This window comes from Colias croceus, chromosome Z, assembly GCF_905220415.1.
Source record: "Colias croceus chromosome Z, ilColCroc2.1".
Lineage (NCBI taxonomy): Eukaryota > Metazoa > Arthropoda > Insecta > Lepidoptera > Pieridae > Colias > Colias croceus.
In genome coordinates this window covers 5,781,509-5,804,078 of record NC_059568.1, presented here as the reverse complement: position 1 = coordinate 5,804,078, position 22,570 = coordinate 5,781,509, and the positions used below count along the sequence as shown (strand labels likewise).

At 32.6% G+C, this 22,570-nt stretch overlaps 1 protein-coding gene across 1 annotated transcript; it reads right to left on the bottom strand.

Moving 5' to 3' along the window:
• Nucleotides 1–1,203: 1,203 nt before the first annotated feature.
• On the bottom strand, nt 1,204–22,488 carry LOC123705300 (ankyrin repeat domain-containing protein SOWAHC-like). The gene is made up of 9 exons (XM_045654035.1): nt 22,474–22,488; nt 19,178–19,180; nt 13,863–13,952; nt 10,110–10,115; nt 8,277–8,349; nt 6,364–6,456; nt 4,786–4,979; nt 3,442–3,555; nt 1,204–2,725 (listed from the first exon to the last, which is right to left on the bottom strand). Exons 3-9 carry the CDS (start codon nt 13,944–13,946, stop codon nt 2,624–2,626), a joined length of 666 nt encoding a protein of 221 aa, XP_045509991.1. The 5' UTR covers nt 13,947–13,952; nt 19,178–19,180; nt 22,474–22,488; the 3' UTR covers nt 1,204–2,623.
• Between the last annotated feature and the right edge of the window lie 82 nt (nt 22,489–22,570).

Below are 22,570 nucleotides of genomic sequence, written 5' to 3'. Positions count from 1 at the left end.
AATTCTGAGACATTCAAAATGACTCAGAATAAAACCAAAGTTATTTTTATACATAGTTAATGAGTCATAATTATTGGAATGTTTGCTGCCTTAATATCTATGTAGTGTCTGGTAAATCTCACAATATTCAAATGTGTACAGATTTTTATATAAACAAATCAATTAGGTATATTAATATCTTAACTATAATTATTATTATACAATAAAATACTAACTTCATTCCTTGTGATTCCTAAAATATACAAAAAAACGACTTTTCGGTTGGAGCCATGTTCTTAATTCTATTCGATTACTTCGCTTATGTGATAGAGTACAATTAACCAAATACTCAAAACATAAGTACAAATAAAAATATCCTAAAGCACTAATGTAGTTTTATTAAAATAACAATAATAATGCAAAAACGTCACTTTAAATTTGTGAATTTTCTTAAAATGTCTAATAAAACATTCACCAAGCATTCACCTTTTATAATTTTAAAAAATTATTAGCCTTTTTTTTAAAAGTAAGAGGTCCGATAATAATACTCTAATTTCAATTTCAATGCATACATACATACATAAATCTCTTGACATTATAAAAATTGTAACCTTTCCACATGTATCCTATCATGATATTAATATACTAATACAAACACCTCAATAAAAAAACCTGCATATTACATGTTGTAATAGACTGTATTTGAGTAATAGTCAACTGTTGTAGTGTTTCAATATACAATTATTTGAACAGTACATAATATGAAAAATACATAAACAATGAGAAATTACCAAAATCATTAAAAACAGTAAGAATCTATACAATTCAAAGTTACAACAACTTCATTGAATAATGTAATGTAACCATTGAGATATACGTATGGAGACGACACCGCCTACATCACTTATGTTCCGCTTAACATAGGTCATATGGCCTAACTGCACTCAGTCGCTTTAGCGCGATGGTCGCGTTCATGTCTTGTTTGTTTTGTAGCAAAAAACCATGTTTGGGATATACATATGGAGACGACACCGCCTACATCACTTATGTTCCGCTCACTATAATATAAGCCATATGGCTTAACTGCTCGCTCATTTTTTTATTTGTTTTAAAGTTAAACGCATCAAATATGCCTTCGTGTGTGTTACGATATTGCACAAATAATACAAATAATACGGAAAAGTACAAAGGAATAAATTTTCATCGGTAAGTACCTAACTAGATACCTACTAATTTTTAAAACTTAGTTAGAGCAAAAAAAATGCGCCCCGCGCCGCCGCGCGCCGCTAATAGATTTTGTTCGTGGTGTCTCCTCCATACTTAGTAATAATAGCTCAATGATTGTAACTAACAATTCATAAGCAAGTGCAATAAAGATACTTAAGAGTGCGTATAACGCAAAATTACTAGAATCAATTTTAATATTTTATGTTTTTGATCAAACATAATCCTCGAAAATATCACCTAGTTTGATATATATTTCAGTTTTTAGATTTGGTCTTGAATATTACAGGTATCATCTAATAGAAATTTAGTAATTTTGCTTTGTATCCACTCTTAATAATTAAAAATCATGCTAATTATAAGAACGTCTCTTAACACATAGATAAATTGAATATTATTTTGTATTTCACTATCAGAGGCTTCAAATAGACCAATTAGTATTATTATACACATCTAGAAAAGACTCGACTTTTCTTTATATGAAAATAACAAGCAAAATTCTAAAGGCAAACGACTCAGGTCATATTAATAGAGTATTATAAATAAAAAGTCACACTAATGAAAACATGTCTGCACGACCAGACACATTCAGAAAATATCTATATATAAAAATAATCCCTTTATTGTTGTCGGAAGAAAGGTGTCTGGAAAAACTTAAGAAAAAGTGAAAAAAGAATAAAATATAAGAAAACCTATTATTTAAACTTCACGCGTTTGACAGTTAGCGCGAATACAATATGATTTCACTTCACAGATTGACTACAGACTGAAGTGGAAGGATCTTTTGGCAATTGGATTACAGGTAAGAACGTTTATATTTTTTGTTTTTTTAGAATTTATATTTTTTGTTTTTTTATGGCATTCAAATAAAATTTTTATTTATAGGTAAGAATGTTATAAGATTGCCAATGAAAAAATCTCCCTTTGTTTCAGGGAATGGAACAGTTTTGGATAGCCGATAAGCCGATCTTTTAGTTATTAGGAAACTTTATTATGTCCAAATAGTGTAGTGAGTGAGAAATAAAGTAAGATTAGTGTTAGATGTGAGTTAAGTTAAATTATTGTAAATATGGAAACCTCTTATCCCATCAAATAACAACAATCTATCATAAATGACGTTTTACAAGATGGCGTCGTTAGTTCCGAATTTCGCCACGCACCAAAAGAAGCTTGTAACATTTTATATTATCCCTATTTCATTGATGACTAACACAAAAATAGTCCAATTATGAATTATAAGTAAAAACAATATCGCATAAACGAGCCAAAATTGGCACTTAAACAATAAAGAAAATACTAAAGTTGTGTATAAAACTACAAAGAAATACAAAGTTTTCTTAATCGAAACATATCTTCCGATAAGTGATAAGCAATCTCAAGCCTTATTCCCATACCTTTAAGGTTTCATATTACATTAATACTAGCAATGCGATGCTCTTTGCTGCCTCCAAGCTGAATGGAAACCAGCCGCTGAATCCGAATCGGAATCACCTTCTTCGCTAACACCGATTTGGGCTCGGGGCTAAAAATATAAGAAATATATGGTTTAAGTTTTATACATAACTATAATGACAGTGCTTTGACAACTTATCGTAACTCACAAAAAAGTAACTTAACAAGAGACGAATTTTAATAACTTTTAAGATGATTCTTAGTTCACTATGCGTATATTTATCATAAAAAATATGAAATGATAAAATGAGTAAGTAGATAAAGCCAATTCACAGTCAATAGAATACTGTCTACTAGACCGTATTCTGAACGCTATTTCTTTTTTAATTTTGAAAGAATTGTTTTACCCTATCTTTAGGATGCCTTCCTTATATATCATTTCCTTCTTAATGTACAATAATGCATATAACATAATAAATAGGTACATATTCTTTGAAAGTTGATATTGCGCCATTTATATCAAGATTGGTAAAACATGTACTTACATCAACTGGTTTAGAAATATGTTTACGAATTAAATAATAAATACATACTTCGTTTATAAATAATATGCGTAAATAATGAATATCATGTTCAAAGCAGATGGATTTACATGGACAAAAGCATGAATATCATCAAATATAAATATAATTAATATATATTCCTCATTGTCCTACAAAATATTATAAACCACAGAAGTGAAAAGACGGGTTCAGTTTTTTTTTTTAAATGTTTTCTTCCTTTTTACCCTATTTCTGAAAAGGAGGAATTTATATGTTCGTATGTATATTTTTTAATATAAAGTACCTGATCAGGTGTGGAAGGTGTGCTCCTACTGTGCGAGGCCACACCCCTTCTGCCGCTCGCGCCGCGTCTCCGTACTTTGTTGCTCATGGGCGGCGGCATTAACTTGTCCTCTTTCTATATTTATATGAAGTTATGAATAGAAATGTTGGTGTCGCAGAATATTACAAGATGATATTAATATTTTATTTATACATAGTGATGATTGTAAAGTTTTCGAAATAATAGTCCTATTGATGCTAGAGCCGCGTTTTCACACTTTGTTGTTCATGGGCGGCGGCATTAATTTGTCCTCTTTCTATATTTATTATGGAGTTATGAATAAAAATGGTGGTTCAAGTGTGTAAAATGTAGTGTATTAATGTAGAGACAAAAATAATATTTGGTTGTTGGAGCAACTATCCTTCTGCTGCTAATATAATGCCACGCCAGAATTTGTTGCTAATAGGCGGCGGCATTAGCTTGTCCTCTTTCTATATTTGTAATACAATTTGTAATGAGTAAAAAAATCTGGCTTACGAAACCCAGATTTTTATAGAGCGTGGAGAAATTTATAGATAGTAATAATAAAATAAAGATTTGTTAATCTGAAAATTAATATGTAAATCATTTATAAAACTAATGTGAGGGTAAGTGCAACTGAAAGTAAGTTTAGTAGGTATTGTAGGTATTATAGATATACTATTTAATTGGGTATAGTTATATTACAATATTTGTAAAATTAGTTACTTCCTAAATGGGCAATAATAATAATAATAAATTCTTTATTGCACACCAAGTAGAATAACAGAGTAAAAAACAGCACATAGAAACAATGTACAAAAGGCGGTCTTATCACTTAACTACACTTACAAGTGATTAGTATGGGTAATTAGTATTGGTTGGTATAGAACTAAAAATAATTAAGTAATTTAAGTTAGGATATTGTTTTGTTTGCGCATTGCACATGTAAACTTGAATTATGGAATAGGTATGATATGGAAGCAGCTTACACCACACATGGATGGTTTGCATGAAATTGTAGCATGTAGTTGTCAATATAAACGTCTTATACATACATAATAAAACACGAAAACACGCAAATAATATGAAACATATAATAATAGATATAAAAATGATATTATAGTTAATAGATGATACAGAACGAGCAGGTCATTTCTGTATTACAAAAATGCATATTCATTGTTTAATGAACATTGTGAATACATTGTTTTTGTTTGTCATATTTTCTTTAAAATAAGCCTTCATTCAGCAAATCAGGGTGAACAAATCAATAAATTGTATATTTATAAGTCTAGTGTTCTTTTTTACAATATAGCCTTATATTTATCTCTATAGTTCACTTACCTGTATATTATCCGCGGATCCCCAAGACTTGAGCTGGTCGCTATCATCAGACCGCCTATCCAGACTTTCCCTTGCCGACTTAGGAACATACGCCGAGGATCTAGTCGCACCAACGCCTAGGAAGTTACTGAACGCCTCTGTTGTCTTCTTAACTCGAACGTTCAGCGATCCGATGCGGAGGAAACTTTCTTTCTCTGGAAGTTAATGATTATTTGTTATTTTTAAGTTATTTAAACAAAATGTTTTTGGGATCTTTGATCAAATAATTTACAGAACATGTTTTTTTTATGAATGTAAAATAATATACTTATGTTTTAATATTTATCGGGGTTTTGAGTAAGTCTATTACAAATTGTAATATTCTGTATAATTGAGGACTTTATAATCCATCACCAAAATTAAGCCTAGTATACTTTAATATTAATATTAGTAACAAATTCGAAAAAATAACACTTTGGATTTAAAAACAACATTAACACCCGTATTTACAAGTGCTATACAACATACATCAAAGTGAATTATTATGAAGATATTCTCAGTAAAAAAGTGTAAATAGGTTACTAATACAACATGTCATCTTACGTAAAACGGCACAAGAACGCACACATGATTTAGACGTCAAAGTGAGATAGCAAGATCCACTGACGTGAAAAAAAAAGAGACATCTGAAGTACCCAAGAAGCTTATATCTAATACACTGGAGGTTTCAAAATGAACATTTAACTTGTAACAAGAAAATATGACATTGAATGACGCCAGTATGTTTTTTATCCCTTTCACACCTAACTTGGTCACCCCCACAGAAAGAGATAAAAAAACATACAGGCGTCATTGAAGGTCATATTTTCTTATAATTCCATTTATATTAACATAGTTCTACAACATTCACAATCTAACCCGCAACCGCCATTGAGACAAACACACAATCAAGACGACACAAGTGACAAATCCCAATCTTACTTGACAAATATAAAGATGGCGATCGAGCCACTCCCGTGTTTGGGAGATTGTTTATAGATAGCGTTGAGGATGTTCGGCGTTCGCTATAGGAGTCTGAGTCTGGAATATTTTGAGTCTCAATTTTTATTTGGATATTTTTTCAAGTGTGGTTACGTGGAGGTGTCAATTTAAAGGTAAAGATATTTTTGTTGGTACGGCAGGAACAGATTCTTTTTCTATGAGGGTTTTAGGACATAATCCTCAACTGACTCATGTCAGTTTCTTCAGTATATTCTCTTCCGATTAAACCATTTATAATGGAGTGAATAATGTACAAATAAATTGAATTTAACTTATTCATACACCGATTGAGTTTCCAAGAAATATCATATATCCTAACCCAAAAAGTGACGGGACGTTTTATTTATGTTTAAAAACGTTTATGGCCTAACAAGGCCTAAAAATAAACGTATTTTTTACGTTCTATTGAAAATTTTAACCCCTACCTTTTATCAATTAATTGATTGATTGATGAAAATATAATAGTCTCACTGTTGCAAAAAAAATATTCATTGTCAGATTATGAATATTTTATCACACAATAAATAATATCAATAGTTTACTAATCAAAAAACTTACTGCGATATGAACCAGGGGACAACGATGTATCCATATGAACCAAATACTGTCGAGGTTTCTTCCCAGACCAATCTCTTACATTTGGATCAGCATCTGAAAAAGGCGGAATCATTTTAAAAATAACTTTCAACTAATTTTCTATAAGTGGAAGTAACGTTCATATTTATTTATGAAAAACTAAGTAACTCGAAAAATTTCATAGTTTTTCTCAAAAAATGAACTAAGTATCCAAAACAAAAATAATTTCTCCATTGGAGCCAGTGGTTCCTGAGATTGCCGCTTTTCTAAGCAAACAAAGGAACTATTCACTAGGTTCGCTTAAAATACACTAGATGGCCTTATACTTGTTAAAGTCCGGGATATAGTTTTACAACCCCAATGTTCAATAAAGGACACCAATTCCAGAAAACACAACTTGCTATTGGTTAACCTAGCAAACAAAGTAACTTTTCACTAGGTATGCTCATTCTACGCTAGGTGGCGTTATACTTAATGTTCGAAATACAGAACGTTTTGCAATTCCCCAGTGTCATGCATCTTGACCAAGAGAGCTAAAGGACACTAATGGCGGACATTTCAGGAAACAAAACATGCTTGTAGTAACTTCTGATGTAAACGATAGATGGCACATTTATCAAAAAATAGAAGACTAAATAAATTATTATAATTATTATTTATTGCTGTGTTATTAATGTATTCAAGACGAAAAAAGTAATTTTAATTGGAATATATTGAAAATAGTTAAAATTCGTTAAAATGTTATAATTTATGTTACTTAGACAGGGACACCTATGATTCCCATACAGAACTATTTGTATCCAGCCTTCACTTGCATTTCATGTAGGTACCTATTTATTGCAATCTTTGGTAGATGGCGTTATTAGTTCACTTAGAAAAGGGACATTGTTGGCCGTGTACTTTGAATTGAATAAATAGTTATTGCAAAGGGTTAAGTATAAAGAATTACGAAAATGCTGATAAACACTATTGTGTTTTATTAAACATAATACAGGGTGTCCCAGCAACGGTAGGTATACTAAGTCCCAAGGAGGTTATAGTTTTGCATACGCTGAGTACGTAAAAAATAAAATTCCTGATGAATTTTTTTGATAAATAGATGAATTCTTAAACCCCTAACAAGCAACTTGCTCAACTTTGCCACCCGCACGTGAGTTATCGTTTAAGATTATGTTTTCATAGACATAATGCTCACATTAGCGATATACGCCGGCTACGCGAAGCTAGAGGCGAAAACATGGATTTTAAGGAAAAAAACAAAAAAATTCTGGCGTAATGTTGTTGTTCGAGTATTTTTACGTGATCAGTGTATGCAAAACTAGAAGTTTCTTCGCGCTTAGTATACCAATAGTGGGAAACCCTCGTGAAAGTGGTACGGCTGTTTTTAAGTAACGTTTTAAGATTATAATTTATCAAATACATACTTAAGTATTCATCACAGAGAAAAAAAACTATTTATGGAAAAATGACTGTCGAAATCTAGTATTAACGTACTTAAATAATATTAGAAACAAAAGAGACATAATCTAAATGAGATAATCTAGATTCTAGATAAGAGGCTTAGGTACCTTTACCGTATACCTTTTTCGTATGGTATATTATAAAACCATACCATACTTCAAATTTGTACTATTATTGCTGATAAGGTGCATAACACCTAACATTGATCGATCATATATCGTTTTTTTTAGAGTTTGAGAGATGTATTGACTTCTTATCTAAAGTGTTCTCGAAAATATATAGTTACTTAATCGTATTTAATAAATATGCACGTTATACTAGGCCTGCAATTTTAACGCGTCGTGACAAGGCTTTTTGAGATATACGCATTAACTTTTATAAACAAATTACATATTTTATCGTGTTATTTTATAGCAATTAAAATAATCTCTTACCATATGCTTCTACTAGAAGTCTGTACACGTGTTCATGTCGAAATTGCATCGCAATATGTAATGGCGTATAACCCTGAAATGATACACCAATCAGTTATAACGATTTAATGTACGATACTAAGGGTGCTTTTCCACCAGTGATGTGTTATGCTAAGCTTTGTAGCCGTGCGAGATAGATGTGCTATGAAGACGCGCCGTCGCAAAGTAGCTATGCGAGGAAGATGCGCAGATCGAGCTCTATGATATATTAAATAGTTGGCATCGCTCTGCACATAGCTACACAACTCATGCCTAACTATGTAGCTACACAGTACACAATTCGTGTTCATCCACAGCACGAATCCATAGCACTCATCTTTCCATATAAAAAATGTATGTTCGTTTGAACCGTAACCACCACCAGTGCTAAGTAAGCTATATGCATCAATAAAGTTGATTAGTGGATATCAAACACATCCACAGCAACGTAGCATATACCACATCTCTGGTGAAAAAGCACCTTAATACTTAAACTTGTATAATCGTGAGATTTCATCCTTATTTGTTATTACTTGAAACTTATAGTTTCCCCATTTATATGAAAACTGTACGTTTGAATTTTTTTTAAATTGTTACAGATCAAACAGTACAAGTTAGAGCTTAGAACTGAACAATTCTTTAAAAATTGTTCAGTTCAATAACCTTTCGTTCATTCCTCACACACTGTTTCTTAATATTCCTTTAAACCAATGAAAGTCCTTTCAACGCTAGCACCCATAAGGATCTCATAACACACATCAAACATATTAAACTCAGATTCAATATAACAGTGACAGCTGTAACACAAAAAGCGACGAGAGAGGGAAAAAAATAGGCGTCACAATTTAATGTAACCCACACCACGCCTAGGGATTGAACTGTATTAATATTACGATTAACTGAAAACTGGCAGTTCCATACAAATATGATAATTATAGTACAAGTACAATATATAAGTACCTACATAGACTGTAAAGAGACAGTTAGGTACCTATATACAAATATGATACCTAGTTACAGTACAAGTACAATATTATATTGTATACATATTATGTCGCAGTCATCTGCTTGAATCTGCTATTTGATTGAAGGACTAGCGCGTACATTGAATCTGACATTTAATCGAATGACTAAAGGCCAATTATTACTCTTCTAGTTGTATTATGAAACGTTCAACGTCTTTCAAAAGAAAATTTTGTCGTCATGCACTGAACGCGCTAGTCATTCAATCAAATAGAAGATTCAACCAGATGACGGCGACAAGTAGGTAGGTATATAAACCCTTAAGTGGTAGTTATATACAAATAATATGATAGTTATGACTTATAGTAGGTAGTATGTATGTGCGTGCGCAGCGGTCAATACTAGTTCATACCAGTTTGGCTAGAGCTCTTATGTACAGTTTATGCTGCCCTTTATTGAATGCTATGTGCAAAATAAATATTAATAAATAATATGATTGACATGTTTACAATTTAAAACTATTTTCAGATCTATATCTAGAAATGAAGAAACATATTTTTTTATTAAAAAACAATACAATGACGTATATGCACACCAAATGCATACAGAATTCACAAGCGTTCTACTACTAGCGAAATTACAAGCTTTCTACTTATATTTAACCCCACAAAAACTACTACGCCTTTACACAGTGACTACACTCCCAAAAAAGCTCCTTATAAACCGTAATAGTCCCTGAATCAAAGCGAAATCATTTATCCAATAAACACTATCCTTCATACAGTCACTACACTCCCAAACAGCTACTTAAAAATCGTAATAGTCCCCGCAAGCGATAAAACACCGACTTACCCCGTTCTGCATCCGTCGCCGCCACATGAAAAAGAAGAGGACACTTTAAGGGCCAGCACAGATATGGCGGAGCGCAGCGCATTCTTCATTGTCGAACTATTATCGACATTGTCCTCACTAGAATAATATTCAAAAGTGCAGTGTCACCTTGCATGTGACGCTTCACTGCTCTTCGGGAATTAATCGTGATTATTTGATTTTGAATATTATTTTAATGAGAACAATGTCGATAATAGTTCGACAATTAAAATGCGCTGCACTGCGCTCCTCCATGTCTGCACTTGCCCTAATAGTACCGTAAAGTTTAACCCGTAAATGCCGCGGCGAGATTTGATTGAGCACTAAACCCCGCTAACGATCATTGCTATCTACGTAAACAGCTTATTAAAACGAGGCAAATTTAAACGTTTACGATTTGTGAACGTCGTACCGTTTGAGCCTTTGAAAACTATGATTTGTGTAATGACATTCGTTTTATGTTTAGATAATTAATTGTTGACTATCGTTGTACAAATAGGATGCATCTCTAAATGACTGGCTGAGCCACGTTTACTATTAAAAGGAATATATTTCACATTTTCGCAACACAAAATCAATATTATTAATTCGGACGAATAGTTTCTGATTAGCGCTTTCAGCCAAACTGCAAAATATGTTTCTATTTGAGTTGTACATATATGTCAAAAAAATATTTAAATACTGTGAAGATTTTGATGAAGTTTTGAACCCATGATTGAAGATTGGCATCTCACATGGTATAAAATATTTAATAATTGTTTAATTTTGTAGCTAATAAAACTAATCGCTCACCCGCTTCGGATTATCATGTCTCAGAAATGAGACATGAGGGCTATTAATATCAAATATAATTGATTGCTTTTAAAATTAAGTTTTCTTAACCTTTGAATATTCTTATAAAAAATAATTTTATTTGTACTCTCCAACCTTTATATCTTAAGGGCCGATTTTTCAATCCTTGGTTAAAATTTATCCGTCCAATTAAATATTACACGAACATTTTAAAATGTCACCTGTAAACTGTCATATACGGAAAATTAGAATACATTTTTGGAATGGTAGTCTAATACTTTATTCGATGAATAAGTTTTAACCAAGGATTGAAAAATCAGCCCTAAGACAATTTTAGTAAAGAAATAAATAGTCCGATGATTTTATTAAAATATTTTCTTTAACAAAACTATTTCTCTTGTTAACCCCTCAACATCACAAGAAAATGTTAATAAGCTCAGACAATTCAGAAGATTTTCTAAGAATAGTTCAGAAATAGAATATATTTGTACATAACCCGTTTGAGAAAGGAATTATTTTAAGGCTATCCTTTGTAAATAAATAAATAAATAAATTTTATGTATAACATAAACCTTACTTTCCACTCCGTTTATTGTTCTTGAGAGAAAGCTTACAATGGGTTCCGATGGGTTGAGAAAATTTATTTGTTCCCAATTGTAAACAACCGAACTACCTACGACAAATTTTATACTGGTCTGTTTTTAAGCTGAATCAATTATAATGAAAATAATATTTAAATCTTATTTAAAAAATAAAATATGAAATAACACCTAATCAAAGTTTTTTTTTTTATCATCACCGACACTAAACCAAATCGTATCTTTTAGACTACAAGCCCGCATAGGAAAAAAATATGGGTCAAATGAACCACCAGGGGACATATCTAGAACGATAGCAGAACAAAAAATAATAAGATTCATCACTATGCCGTCACTTGTAAGCTGTCCAACTGAGTGCAGATGAGAATTGAAAAGTACAGGTAGACTCGGTAAATTTTGGTCATTTGACCATGTACGGCATTCTTAACCATCGATAGATCCATTAAAAATAATAAGAAACCGCTCAGTGCCGTACAAAAATGGTGGTCCACAAAGTCGGAATTTTTATTTAATTTCCGAGAGTTACCGGGGGTAAATTTGGTCATTTGACCATGTACGGCATCTGTGTCATACTATGCCTATACTGCTTTTAATCCATTATTCCGCAACGCCGTACAAAAATCATGGGGACAAGGGGAAAAAATCGAGAGTTGCAATCCCCTCTCTTTCCCCACTCCAGGGGGTCATTTGACACAACACGAAATAAATTTATTTTTAAAGTATTTTATGCATAGATAATATTTTTTCATGTGCCGTACATTTTCGTTGGTTCAAAGGGGAAAAATCTGAAAAAGAAAAAAATCCATATAACGAAATGTTTGCTTTATATTTTGATAATAAAATATAAATATACATTAATATTAAGAAGCTCGAGGTGGTTAATTATCACCTTGGAAAGTCGGAGTCAGGTGGAATGGACTCCGTTAAATTGATGAACTAATAAAGAAGCTATGAACGAAAAGATGTGAATTATATGCAATCAGCCCATGAATACAGGTAAAGTCACAAGCAAATGCTAGTACTAATACTAATACATATTCAAAATGTACAAGTAAAGCGCTTTCAAATGATACCAAACACGGCATATTTATCTTAACTTTATTTTTTTACTCTGTATGTTTTGTCCGCTAGAGGGCGCCGCATTAGATTTTGTGAAACCCCATATAGCCTTTAGCTAGCTGGTCGCTGGTTATCCAGTGAACAATTCAGACGCTTCTAATGATATGTCATTTGTCGAATTCTGATAAGTAGTTTAGAAGTTACGAGGGAATAGATGAACATACATACATGACCTGTCAAAATCATAACCCTCCTTTTGCTTTGCCGTAGTTGGGTAAAAATATGTTAATGCCGTACTGTATCAAATGGCCATAAAGCACCCTAAAAATTGTAGCTTTCGTCGCTTTCATCAGCCTAAAAGATGTGGTCTGCACAAAAATGTACGGCATCGTTTTTTCCTAATTTATCTATGTTAATACTATTTAAAACAACGAATAAAGTGTAGAAAACTATTATATTTCATTAATCTACGATGTTTAAACTTTTACAAAATTTCTGTTTTTGCATTTCTCTATAACTTTTTTTAGAACGGTTTCTTTTGAACGGCAATACTATACAACAATTGAATTTTACAATATCATGTTAAAAAAAAAGTTCCCGTACAGGGTCAAATGACCTTACAGCTCTTTATATCAAGAATTCGATGAAATTAAGATGATTATTGGTATACATTTAAAAGAACAATTATTTTTTGACGGCATTGCTTTTAATAGTACTTTTGAGTGCTAGATAATGTTTTGGAACCGAAGCCGTACTTAGTCAAATGACCCCCTGGAGTGGGGAAAGAGAGGGGATTGCAACTCTCGATTTTTTCCCCTTGTCCCCATGATTTTTGTACGGCGTTGCGGAATAATGGATTAAAAGCAGTATAGGCATAGTATGACACAGATGCCGTACATGGTCAAATGACCAAATTTACCCCCGGTAACTCTCGGAAATTAAATAAAAATTCCGACTTTGTGGACCACCATTTTTGTACGGCACTGAGCGGTTTCTTATTATTTTTAATGGATCTATCGATGGTTAAGAATGCCGTACATGGTCAAATGACCAAAATTTACCGAGTCTACCTGTACTTTTCAATTCTCATCTGCACTCAGTTGGACAGCTTACAAGTGACGGCATAGTGATGAATCTTATTATTTTTTGTTCTGCTATCGTTCTAGATATGTCCCCTGGTGGTTCATTTGACCCATATTTTTTTCCTATGCGGGCTTGTAGTCTATTTTAAACTACATCTGTGTTAACTTACCTAACAAAATTATCTCATAATATATATACTTACGGATCGTTCGTTAACAGTATGACGGTGAATGCCAGCCAGGAGTTTAACCAAGTTCTCATCACCACGCTTACAAGCCCAGTGCATTGCAGTCTGAAATTCATTATTAGTATTTAATTGTGAGTGCGATATACCGATATACGAAAGCTCATTAAAATAAGTATACGATAAGCGAGAATATCCCATCCGTTTGGTCCCATGATCCATTTTTACGGGATGCTATGGATGATATGTACTTGGATGTCTTTAATTTATTAACTTACGAAATATTGGAGAAATATCATATCATTACATATCTGTAGAATAAGGCATAATCAGTAAATTATTTATTAACTACAGAAGCGAAACCTATACGCTGATATACGGTGAGTGTGACAACTGCTTAGCACTTGCATATTACAAAGCTAAATTTGCAGGAAAATAGAAAATGTTACTGAGAAAGTGGAAATCCTGTCGCCGAGTACGGATCTTCCTAAAACGGGTTGTTTTACATCAACTTATAAGAGCTACATTGAGTGTAACTGCTGCGAAACTTCAACTGTATAAAATTAAAGCAAAGAAACGTTCTCAACCAATCTTATTAGCTGATAGCGCCAAGGCGTCTCTAAGTATACACTACGAGTCCACTAACCAAAGGCTGCCACTTAAAACCTAAGCCCAAAACACGATACTATCACGAAGAGAGTTTAGTAGGTCGAAAACAAATTACTTGATTGCTCGCCTTTTATTTTTATATGTAAAACATTCTGATGGACAATATAATGTCGAAATTATAGCTCTTTATAATCGGAACGTATTAGGATGATTTGCATTCAGATTAAAGATTATATTTTGGTGAAGGCAGGCGTCATTAGCATAGTTATAGGAATTAGGTGGGCTATCGTAAGTGGTCATTTTAATTTTTAATACGTTAAACGGCACGGAAACTTTGAGAAACCGGTGTCTCGAGAGCAGCCAATGTTTACATGCGTGTAACGGATGCCGAGACGTATTTTCATAGCAATCCCAAATGTTGTGAAGCGTTTAATATTTTGTTTGTTTTTGCAAATTTGCCAATGTTCAAGTTAGGTAAAAAAATTGTTTAACGTTAGCAAACATGGAATAGGAAATAATATTTTATATTATAAAAGGTATTGGCTTTATCCATAGATAGCTTGATATTGAAGCGCAGTGTTGGAAATGAATTGGTCTTCAAATCTATTCCAATGTAAGGTCAGAGTCTAAACTTGACTCATAATAGGCATCAATTAATTGAAGTGATAGTTATCGATCGGGATTCGCGACGTTCTCTTTAAAATTAGCTTCAGGTTAAGGTTAACAGTTACATGAAAAGCCTCTCAATTAATGAAAAGTTTTTTCGTTGAAATACCTACTACATATTCAATTTTGTGATATAATGATCACGACTATTTCTCATGTTTGTAGGTATATACTGTATAAGTTATGTAATGTATAAGGCTTAGATGAAAAACAATGTTTAAAAAAATGTGATTGTGCAACATAATACTAACAAAAACATAAATTAAAAGTCCCCTCAACGTCCAGTCCAGGATATTGTAAAGATTTATTTTCAATGTAAAAAAGCAACAAATAAGGGCTCGCTCATCCTGAATGGAAGTGTACCACCACTCACTTTTAAACGCCGCGAGTTAAAAGTCTTAAATTTCACGTGCGAAATAAAAGGAAAAATCGATTCCCATTCTTGGGCACCTCGAAGGCGAACCGGTTCGGGGTAAACACCGAGTGGATATTACTTTATCTGAGGGCACTAGCAATCGGCGTACGTACAAGATGTAGGCGTGATCATCGCTGATTCAGTGGGGCTGTTAGCGGCGGGCGTTCCTAGATCCTACGTCGGTAAAATATTGAACGTGGGGAAACGTTGTTAATTTGCTGCATACGCCGCCAGTGCGATTTTCTACGTCGCTCGTATCTCGACCGAAACTGGCGAGGTTTTCGGCAGATGCGGCCAAGTGCCCGCGCTATCTAAGCAAACTATATGGGGGCGCTATAAATTCATAGTTTGGAAAATAGTGTGTGGCGTTTTTGTTTATCGGGTCGAAACGAAAGGGTGATAAGATGATCAAATGAAAGTAATTAACTGAATGGCAATGACGAAATCAATTAAACTTATAAATAATAATATTCCTTCGATAAGGGATAACTTTTTGATAATAATAGAACACATCATACATCTAGACTCTAGAGCATACCTATTCGAACATTTTTTTTCAAACAGTTTCGCGTAAAAATAATAATCTCATTTCTCAAAATAGTAATTACTTAAAACGACTATTTGGTCATAATATAAATCATAGTTCTGGATTATAATATAGAGGGAAATAGAGGGAAAATCTAAACTTAATACATTTTACTTCGGTGAATAGAATGTTGTACCTAGTATAAAATCTACTAACTACAATAAAGTTTAGAGTTTTGGACGAGTATTCAGCCTTGTTCGCTCAGGTTTAGCATGCTTTTGTTAGACTCCAGATCAAATTTCAGAAGAAAAATATTTGCGAAATAAATGCTAATACAATTCAAATAACCCAGCGTTTTATCAATTTATATGAAAATCTCTGAAGAATAACGATTATGTCAATGGCTCTGAGCATAAAAAGCTTGATAAACGGCGCGTAAACAATACCATTATTACAATTTATTAGTATATAATTATAGTACGCAGCGTTGTTAGTTTAATTATACATAATCCGTGTACAAAATTCATGTAAATTAAAATCCATTGTTTTAATATTTATTTAAGTCCATACAAGTGGTCGTAATTTGAAAATATTATTCTACTTTTATGGCTGTTATATAATTAACACATTGACCGAGCGTTCGCGTAAAACAAAGTCTAATTTGGACAATAAAATTTCAATAATTCCACATTCGCGGTCAATTCGAGATCACAGACGTAGATATTACAAGTTATAACGAAAGGAAAAATGATGAAATCATAAAGATTACATGTTAGATTTATGTACGAGCACTTTGTTAATAGCTCTGGTACTAATTAGCATGGAAACGGTCTATGTGGGGTAACACACTACATTGTTATATGTGTTTTACATTATTTAGTGATAGCTGGAGAGCTGACGGCTATTTCGCTTTATAATTCCATAGTTTTCAACTATCTATTACCTACTGCATAATATACAAACTCATGTTGTATCTTCAAAACCACCACCAGCTCTTGAAGTAAGTTAAAAAAAATCATACTTACATACTGCAGAACGACGATGGCACAGCACATGAAAAAAAAAATATTATAAATTAATTTTTTAATTAAGCGTTACTTCAAAAAAGCTTTTTGTTTTCCAATGTAACATACATAATATGTAAAAATTTATTAGGAAATTATGTAGTTTCAAAGGTTTAAACTTTAATTAGAATTTACGACTTCATCACTGACATAAACAATATTTATTATTACACATTAATTACATAAGACTCAGTTACAGAATTGAATTAAAGAGGAATGTTTTAAAATTAATTAAGCTAGAATAATATAACAACAGTATGAATTATAATACCGATATTATTTTAATGCTTTTATGGTTTTATTTGTGTTATTAGTAATTACAAGTTTTCTAGCGGATAAGAAGATTGTAAAATTATATCAAACGATATGAAAGTTAGTACACAACTTTTTGTATAAATGATTATAATATGTATCAACTCTAGGTATCATACAAGTAGGATTTATCAATTTTGCTTAATTATCTAATTGATACAATCAATAATTTGTTTAAGGGCTGATTTTTCGATCCTTGGTTAATACTTATTCGTCGAATAACGTAGGTATTAAACTACCATTTCAAAAATTTATTGTAATTGTCCGTATTTGACAGTTTACAGGTCACATTTTAAAATGTTCGTGTAATACTATATTGGACGGATAAATTTTAACCAAGGATTGAAAAATCGGCTCTAAATATATACTGTTATATAAAAAGTTTTCATAAAATTATCTCAATCAAAACAATATTAGACGAATAGTTTTAAGTGCTATAGGTAATCTTTTTGATATGTTTTATTGGTATCTACCCCTGCAAGGTTCCACTAATTCAGCTGTATAAGAATTGACCTATGCGACTAAATTGACCTAACATAATTGTATAAATAAATCAGATTTATTAAATTATGACTTTAAGATTTTTTTTATTTAAAAAAGCCATACAGGAAACACCTTACAAACGATCTCATAATTATTTACAATTTGATAACCAAACTTTACTGTCAGTGTTATATTTTTATCATGCGAGTTTAAAACGAAATAATCTAAGAATCCCTATAAAGGAGATATCTTAGGCCAACATTTCCGTGTACCCCGGCAGCCGAATTTACTAATTTATCGTCGGCTAACGCTAATAAATTTAAAACAGGATTACTTGGTTCGTGCACAAAGCAAAGCTTTATAATTTGATATAAATCTCCTCTCGACTTAGTCTATTTATTGCATGTAAGACTAATTTAATATTGGGCACCGACTAATTGCGAATTGCTCGCTATATTGATTTTCCGTGAAATTAAAGTTTATCACAACAATTTTGAGCCGTATAATGATTTATTACCTCCTCTGTGAATATAAAACTATTAAATAATAATATTCTAGTCTCAACATGTTTTGGTAACATAAAATAGATATTGAAAAATATATTATGTATTAAAATTACAAGATTTTTACATTGAAAAGTGAACCTTAAAGCGTTCGAAATACGACACAAGAAGCAATGAAATCGATCGATCAGCATCAGATCGACAGTGTGGTCGCGCAATGAACTAGCGATTAGCATTAAATTATTTAGAGACCTCACAATAACCGAGTCCATAACTCTAAGTGAATTTATGTTTAGACAAATTCACAAATGCCCGAACCGGTTTTAGGGTCAATAAAACTATTCGACTTCCGACCACTTTAAAGTGTAAATTGTTATAGGTCATTTTATTTTGGCGTCGTAAAAAGCAATTTTGTGTTCTGTGACCGGACGCCGCTGTATTCACTTACCTCGACGCGTATGGTCGCTCATTAACGAAAATCACTTTAGTTCAGCTAAGTGAATTCACTTACGGTGTAGTGTTGTGCAGGTGACACTGTTTGCGCAACATTTTTCTACGCCGTTGCGTCATACGAAGTTGGGTGTAACAAAGTTTTTCCACACATGGAAATACAGACAATAAAGACTTTATCGACAATAACTTTGCTTGACTCTGCCTATACTTATGCCCAGTGATCCAGAATTTTGTTCAGATAATATAAAATGATGAATGATAGTTATAAAATGTAATACCAAACTATGACGTAATACAATTACATACTTATCTTGTTTTCTAATAATTTATGCGATATGATTTAAATACATTTCATGTACAACGTAGGTACTTTTAGTATCATTATTCAGTTAGAATAATGAAGCTTGCTATCATAGAAGACCTACTTCTAGTAGAATATATTAAATACTAGCTTCCGCCCGCGACTCCGTCCGCGCGGATGTCGGTCTTCGCGTGGATGGTTTATTTCTCCATTTTGAGTAACTCTGACAATGATATCTTATAAAATATATCTATTGGACCCAAATACGGCTAGGCCTATAATAATACGCAACGTGTGTTCGCGGTTCTACAGAACAACGTCTATGGATAAAACTGAAAAATTAAGATTAATTTTTTTCTACGTATTTTTTCAGGATAAAAAGTATCCTATTTTACGCCCAGGATAATAAGGTATAATTATACCAAGTTTCATCGAAATCGAACCGGTAGTTTTCACGTGATGTCTTCATTGTCTTCACATAGATACAGACAGACAGACAGACAGACAAAAATTTTTTAAACACATATTTGGGTTTGGTATCGATCCAGTAACACCCCCTGGTATTTATTTTTTCAATAGTTTCAATGTACAGAATTGACTCTTCTACAGATTTATTATATGTATAGATGTACATAATATATTACGAATGCGTGTATCGAATACAAACAGTGTTCGTGCAGCTAATTGCATCCAAATTACATTAATTATATTTATATTATATTTAGAATTTTAAATATTGTTGTATATAACATAATATTGTTCTTATCACAATAAATTATTGTCAGCTTCAACTTCTTATGCGTTTTTTGTACTTGCTACATTAACATCATACAAAGACTCACATGCAAGACCTACTTCCGACACGAAATAAATCAATACAATGTAGAAATCTATATCAAAAATTAATAATAATTGTTATTTCTATTTATGTCCATATTTAAATAGGTATTTTACCTTATTTTTTGTAGCTTAATTTTGTGTTTTTATAGGCTCGCATATCAGCTTAATATTTCGCCCACAAGGATCCACCAAAAAGCCTTCGTAGCTTGAAATTGATAGATTGACTATTTTTAATTGAGGAATATTGACCAGGGTAACAAACTTTGATTAGTATCTAGTACTAAAGTACAACCACCTTCAATGCCACTCACGGGATGGTTAAGGTTACGGTCACTGTATAAATGTCGTGGTCATATCGTAGATTTGATCATTTCATGATATGAGTGGCCATTTCACGAAATGGTCGCATATCGTGAAATGGCCAATTTAGTTTGGCCACATCATGATGTGGTTTGGGCATATCAATGATAAGAAATCGTTTCACGATATGGCCAATTAACGCACGGTTTTTTCATGAAATGATCAAAATTATTTGATCATATCGTAAAATAGTTACATTAATCGTTTGTAGAGGCGCTGCAAGCTCTGTGTTTATGTGATAAGATGGTGGCCGCTGGCGAAAATTAAATTATTCGCAGTTAAAAACTTCATAATTCGTTTAATGACAATATTATGAAGAAAGTCATAGCAAAGAATTTACGACGAAGAGGTACGAGTACTATGGAAAATGTGGATATCTTATATGTATTTAAGAAAAAATAAAATAATTTAAGAAACTACTACTATATTATTATAATTGTTTGTTTTTTAAAAAGCGATCCGCTTCTGGCACTCGCCGGCCGCTGCCGCGGCACGCTCGCTTTGCTCGCTCGTCTCGTGCGTTATTTATCAAAGTCTAACCTAACCTAATCTAACTGTTTTCTATTGCAAAAACGATTCGCTTCTGGCATTCGCCGGCCGCTGCCGCGGCACTAACTTAAATGACATTAAACAAGTTTTTAGAATATAGTTATCCTGAAATTTTTTAATATTTTATGGACTCTTTATATTTTATACGATCTGGCCAAATCTGGATGACCAAATCGTGAAACGTTGACGATTTAACGATCTGATCAAACTATGTTGGCCATTTCACGATATGCGACCATTTCGTGAAATGGCCACTCATATCATGAAATGATCAAATCTACGATATGACCACGACATAAACACCATGACCGTCTCCTCGTATCACGAGACATTCGTTTGGACATCATATAAATATGGTACTGCCATACATTACATATTCTGTAATATCTTGAGTCAAGCCTAGCCAAAGTACGGACAGCAGCACACCCACACCTGAAGCGTCTAAGTGACGGTTACGGTTACGGCAAGCTACTAGTTATTATTCTGTGGTTACGGTCACGGTGCGACCCCCGTGACCGTACGACATCCATTGCGGCGTCATATTGATTGCGTTTGCATGTCCGTCAATTAAGATCCGCGAAACTATGCGTCTTCGGACGCACTAATTATCATCTTGTCAACTTGCCTAGATGTAATTATGCATACGGTCTGACATCGACGTTGATATACGCATCGTATTAGCCCACTAGCATTTGAATGATACCAGGATTACCAGTCATCTTTACTATGCGTGACAATGACGAATTCGATCTAGTTACTGCTAATCATATCTACGTAATAGGTATATACCTATAGGTATGTACCAAGATAGCTAGATAACTATATAGCTAATATGATTAAATATATGTGAATAATATTTATGTGTAACAACAAATCAATTAATAACTTAAACATCGTTTGAAGCTATTCTATCAAATATCCCAATTTAATCAAAAGAGCCTTTACAAACGGCATAAAACATGAATTAGTTATCCCCAATACGAACCTCGATACATAAAATAAGGGCTTATTTTTCAATCCTTGGTTAAAACTTATTCATGTCCGTATTTGACAGATTACAGGTGACATTTTAAAATGTTCGTGTAATACTTTATTGGACGGATAAATTTTAATCAAGGATTGAAAATTCGGCCCTAAGTTAAGCAGTTTACGATTTAATCATGTCATCATATTAATATTTCAAGAAAGTTTTAACAATTATGTATTAAGGTATAAGTACATAATCCACTTAACGACGTTTGGTTTCGACAACCGTAAGTGAACACTGAATGAGGTTAAATGGAATCACTTAAACAATTAGAAGTATATGTATCGTTTGTATTTTTATTACGGTGCATTTTCATCAAACGAGCGAATGCTCATTCTAAACACACTATGTCAAATTATTTTAGTGTATCTTTCGTTGTTCAATGCGTTCGAATAGATTCTATATACTGAACAGCACGAGTTTTCGTTTACACTACAAGATCATGAAAGAATGCTCTTGCTCTAGCTCTCTATGTTCGTTTGATGTAAATGCACCGTTACTAATAGAAAGTGAATACTTACACCCTGTATGTTGAATGTAGACAGCCAATGGGTCATGAAAAAGAAATAAATATTATAGGTAATATTAGTTGACTATAAATAATTGGGCTTGGAAATT

Excerpts from the sequence above, each read along its gene's own strand:
- LOC123705300 (XM_045654035.1), bottom strand. The coding sequence starts at position 13,946 with ATGCACTGGGCTTGTAAGCGTGGTGATGAGAACTTGGTTAAACTCCTG. Across the intron at positions 6,457-8,276 it reads ACTTCTAGTAGAAGCATATG|ATGCTGATCCAAATGTAAGA; the intron begins GTAAGAGATTAT and ends CGCCTTTTTCAG. Across the intron at positions 4,980-6,363 it reads GTCCCCTGGTTCATATCGCA|AGAAAGAAAGTTTCCTCCGC; the intron begins GTAAGTTTTTTG and ends ATTAACTTCCAG.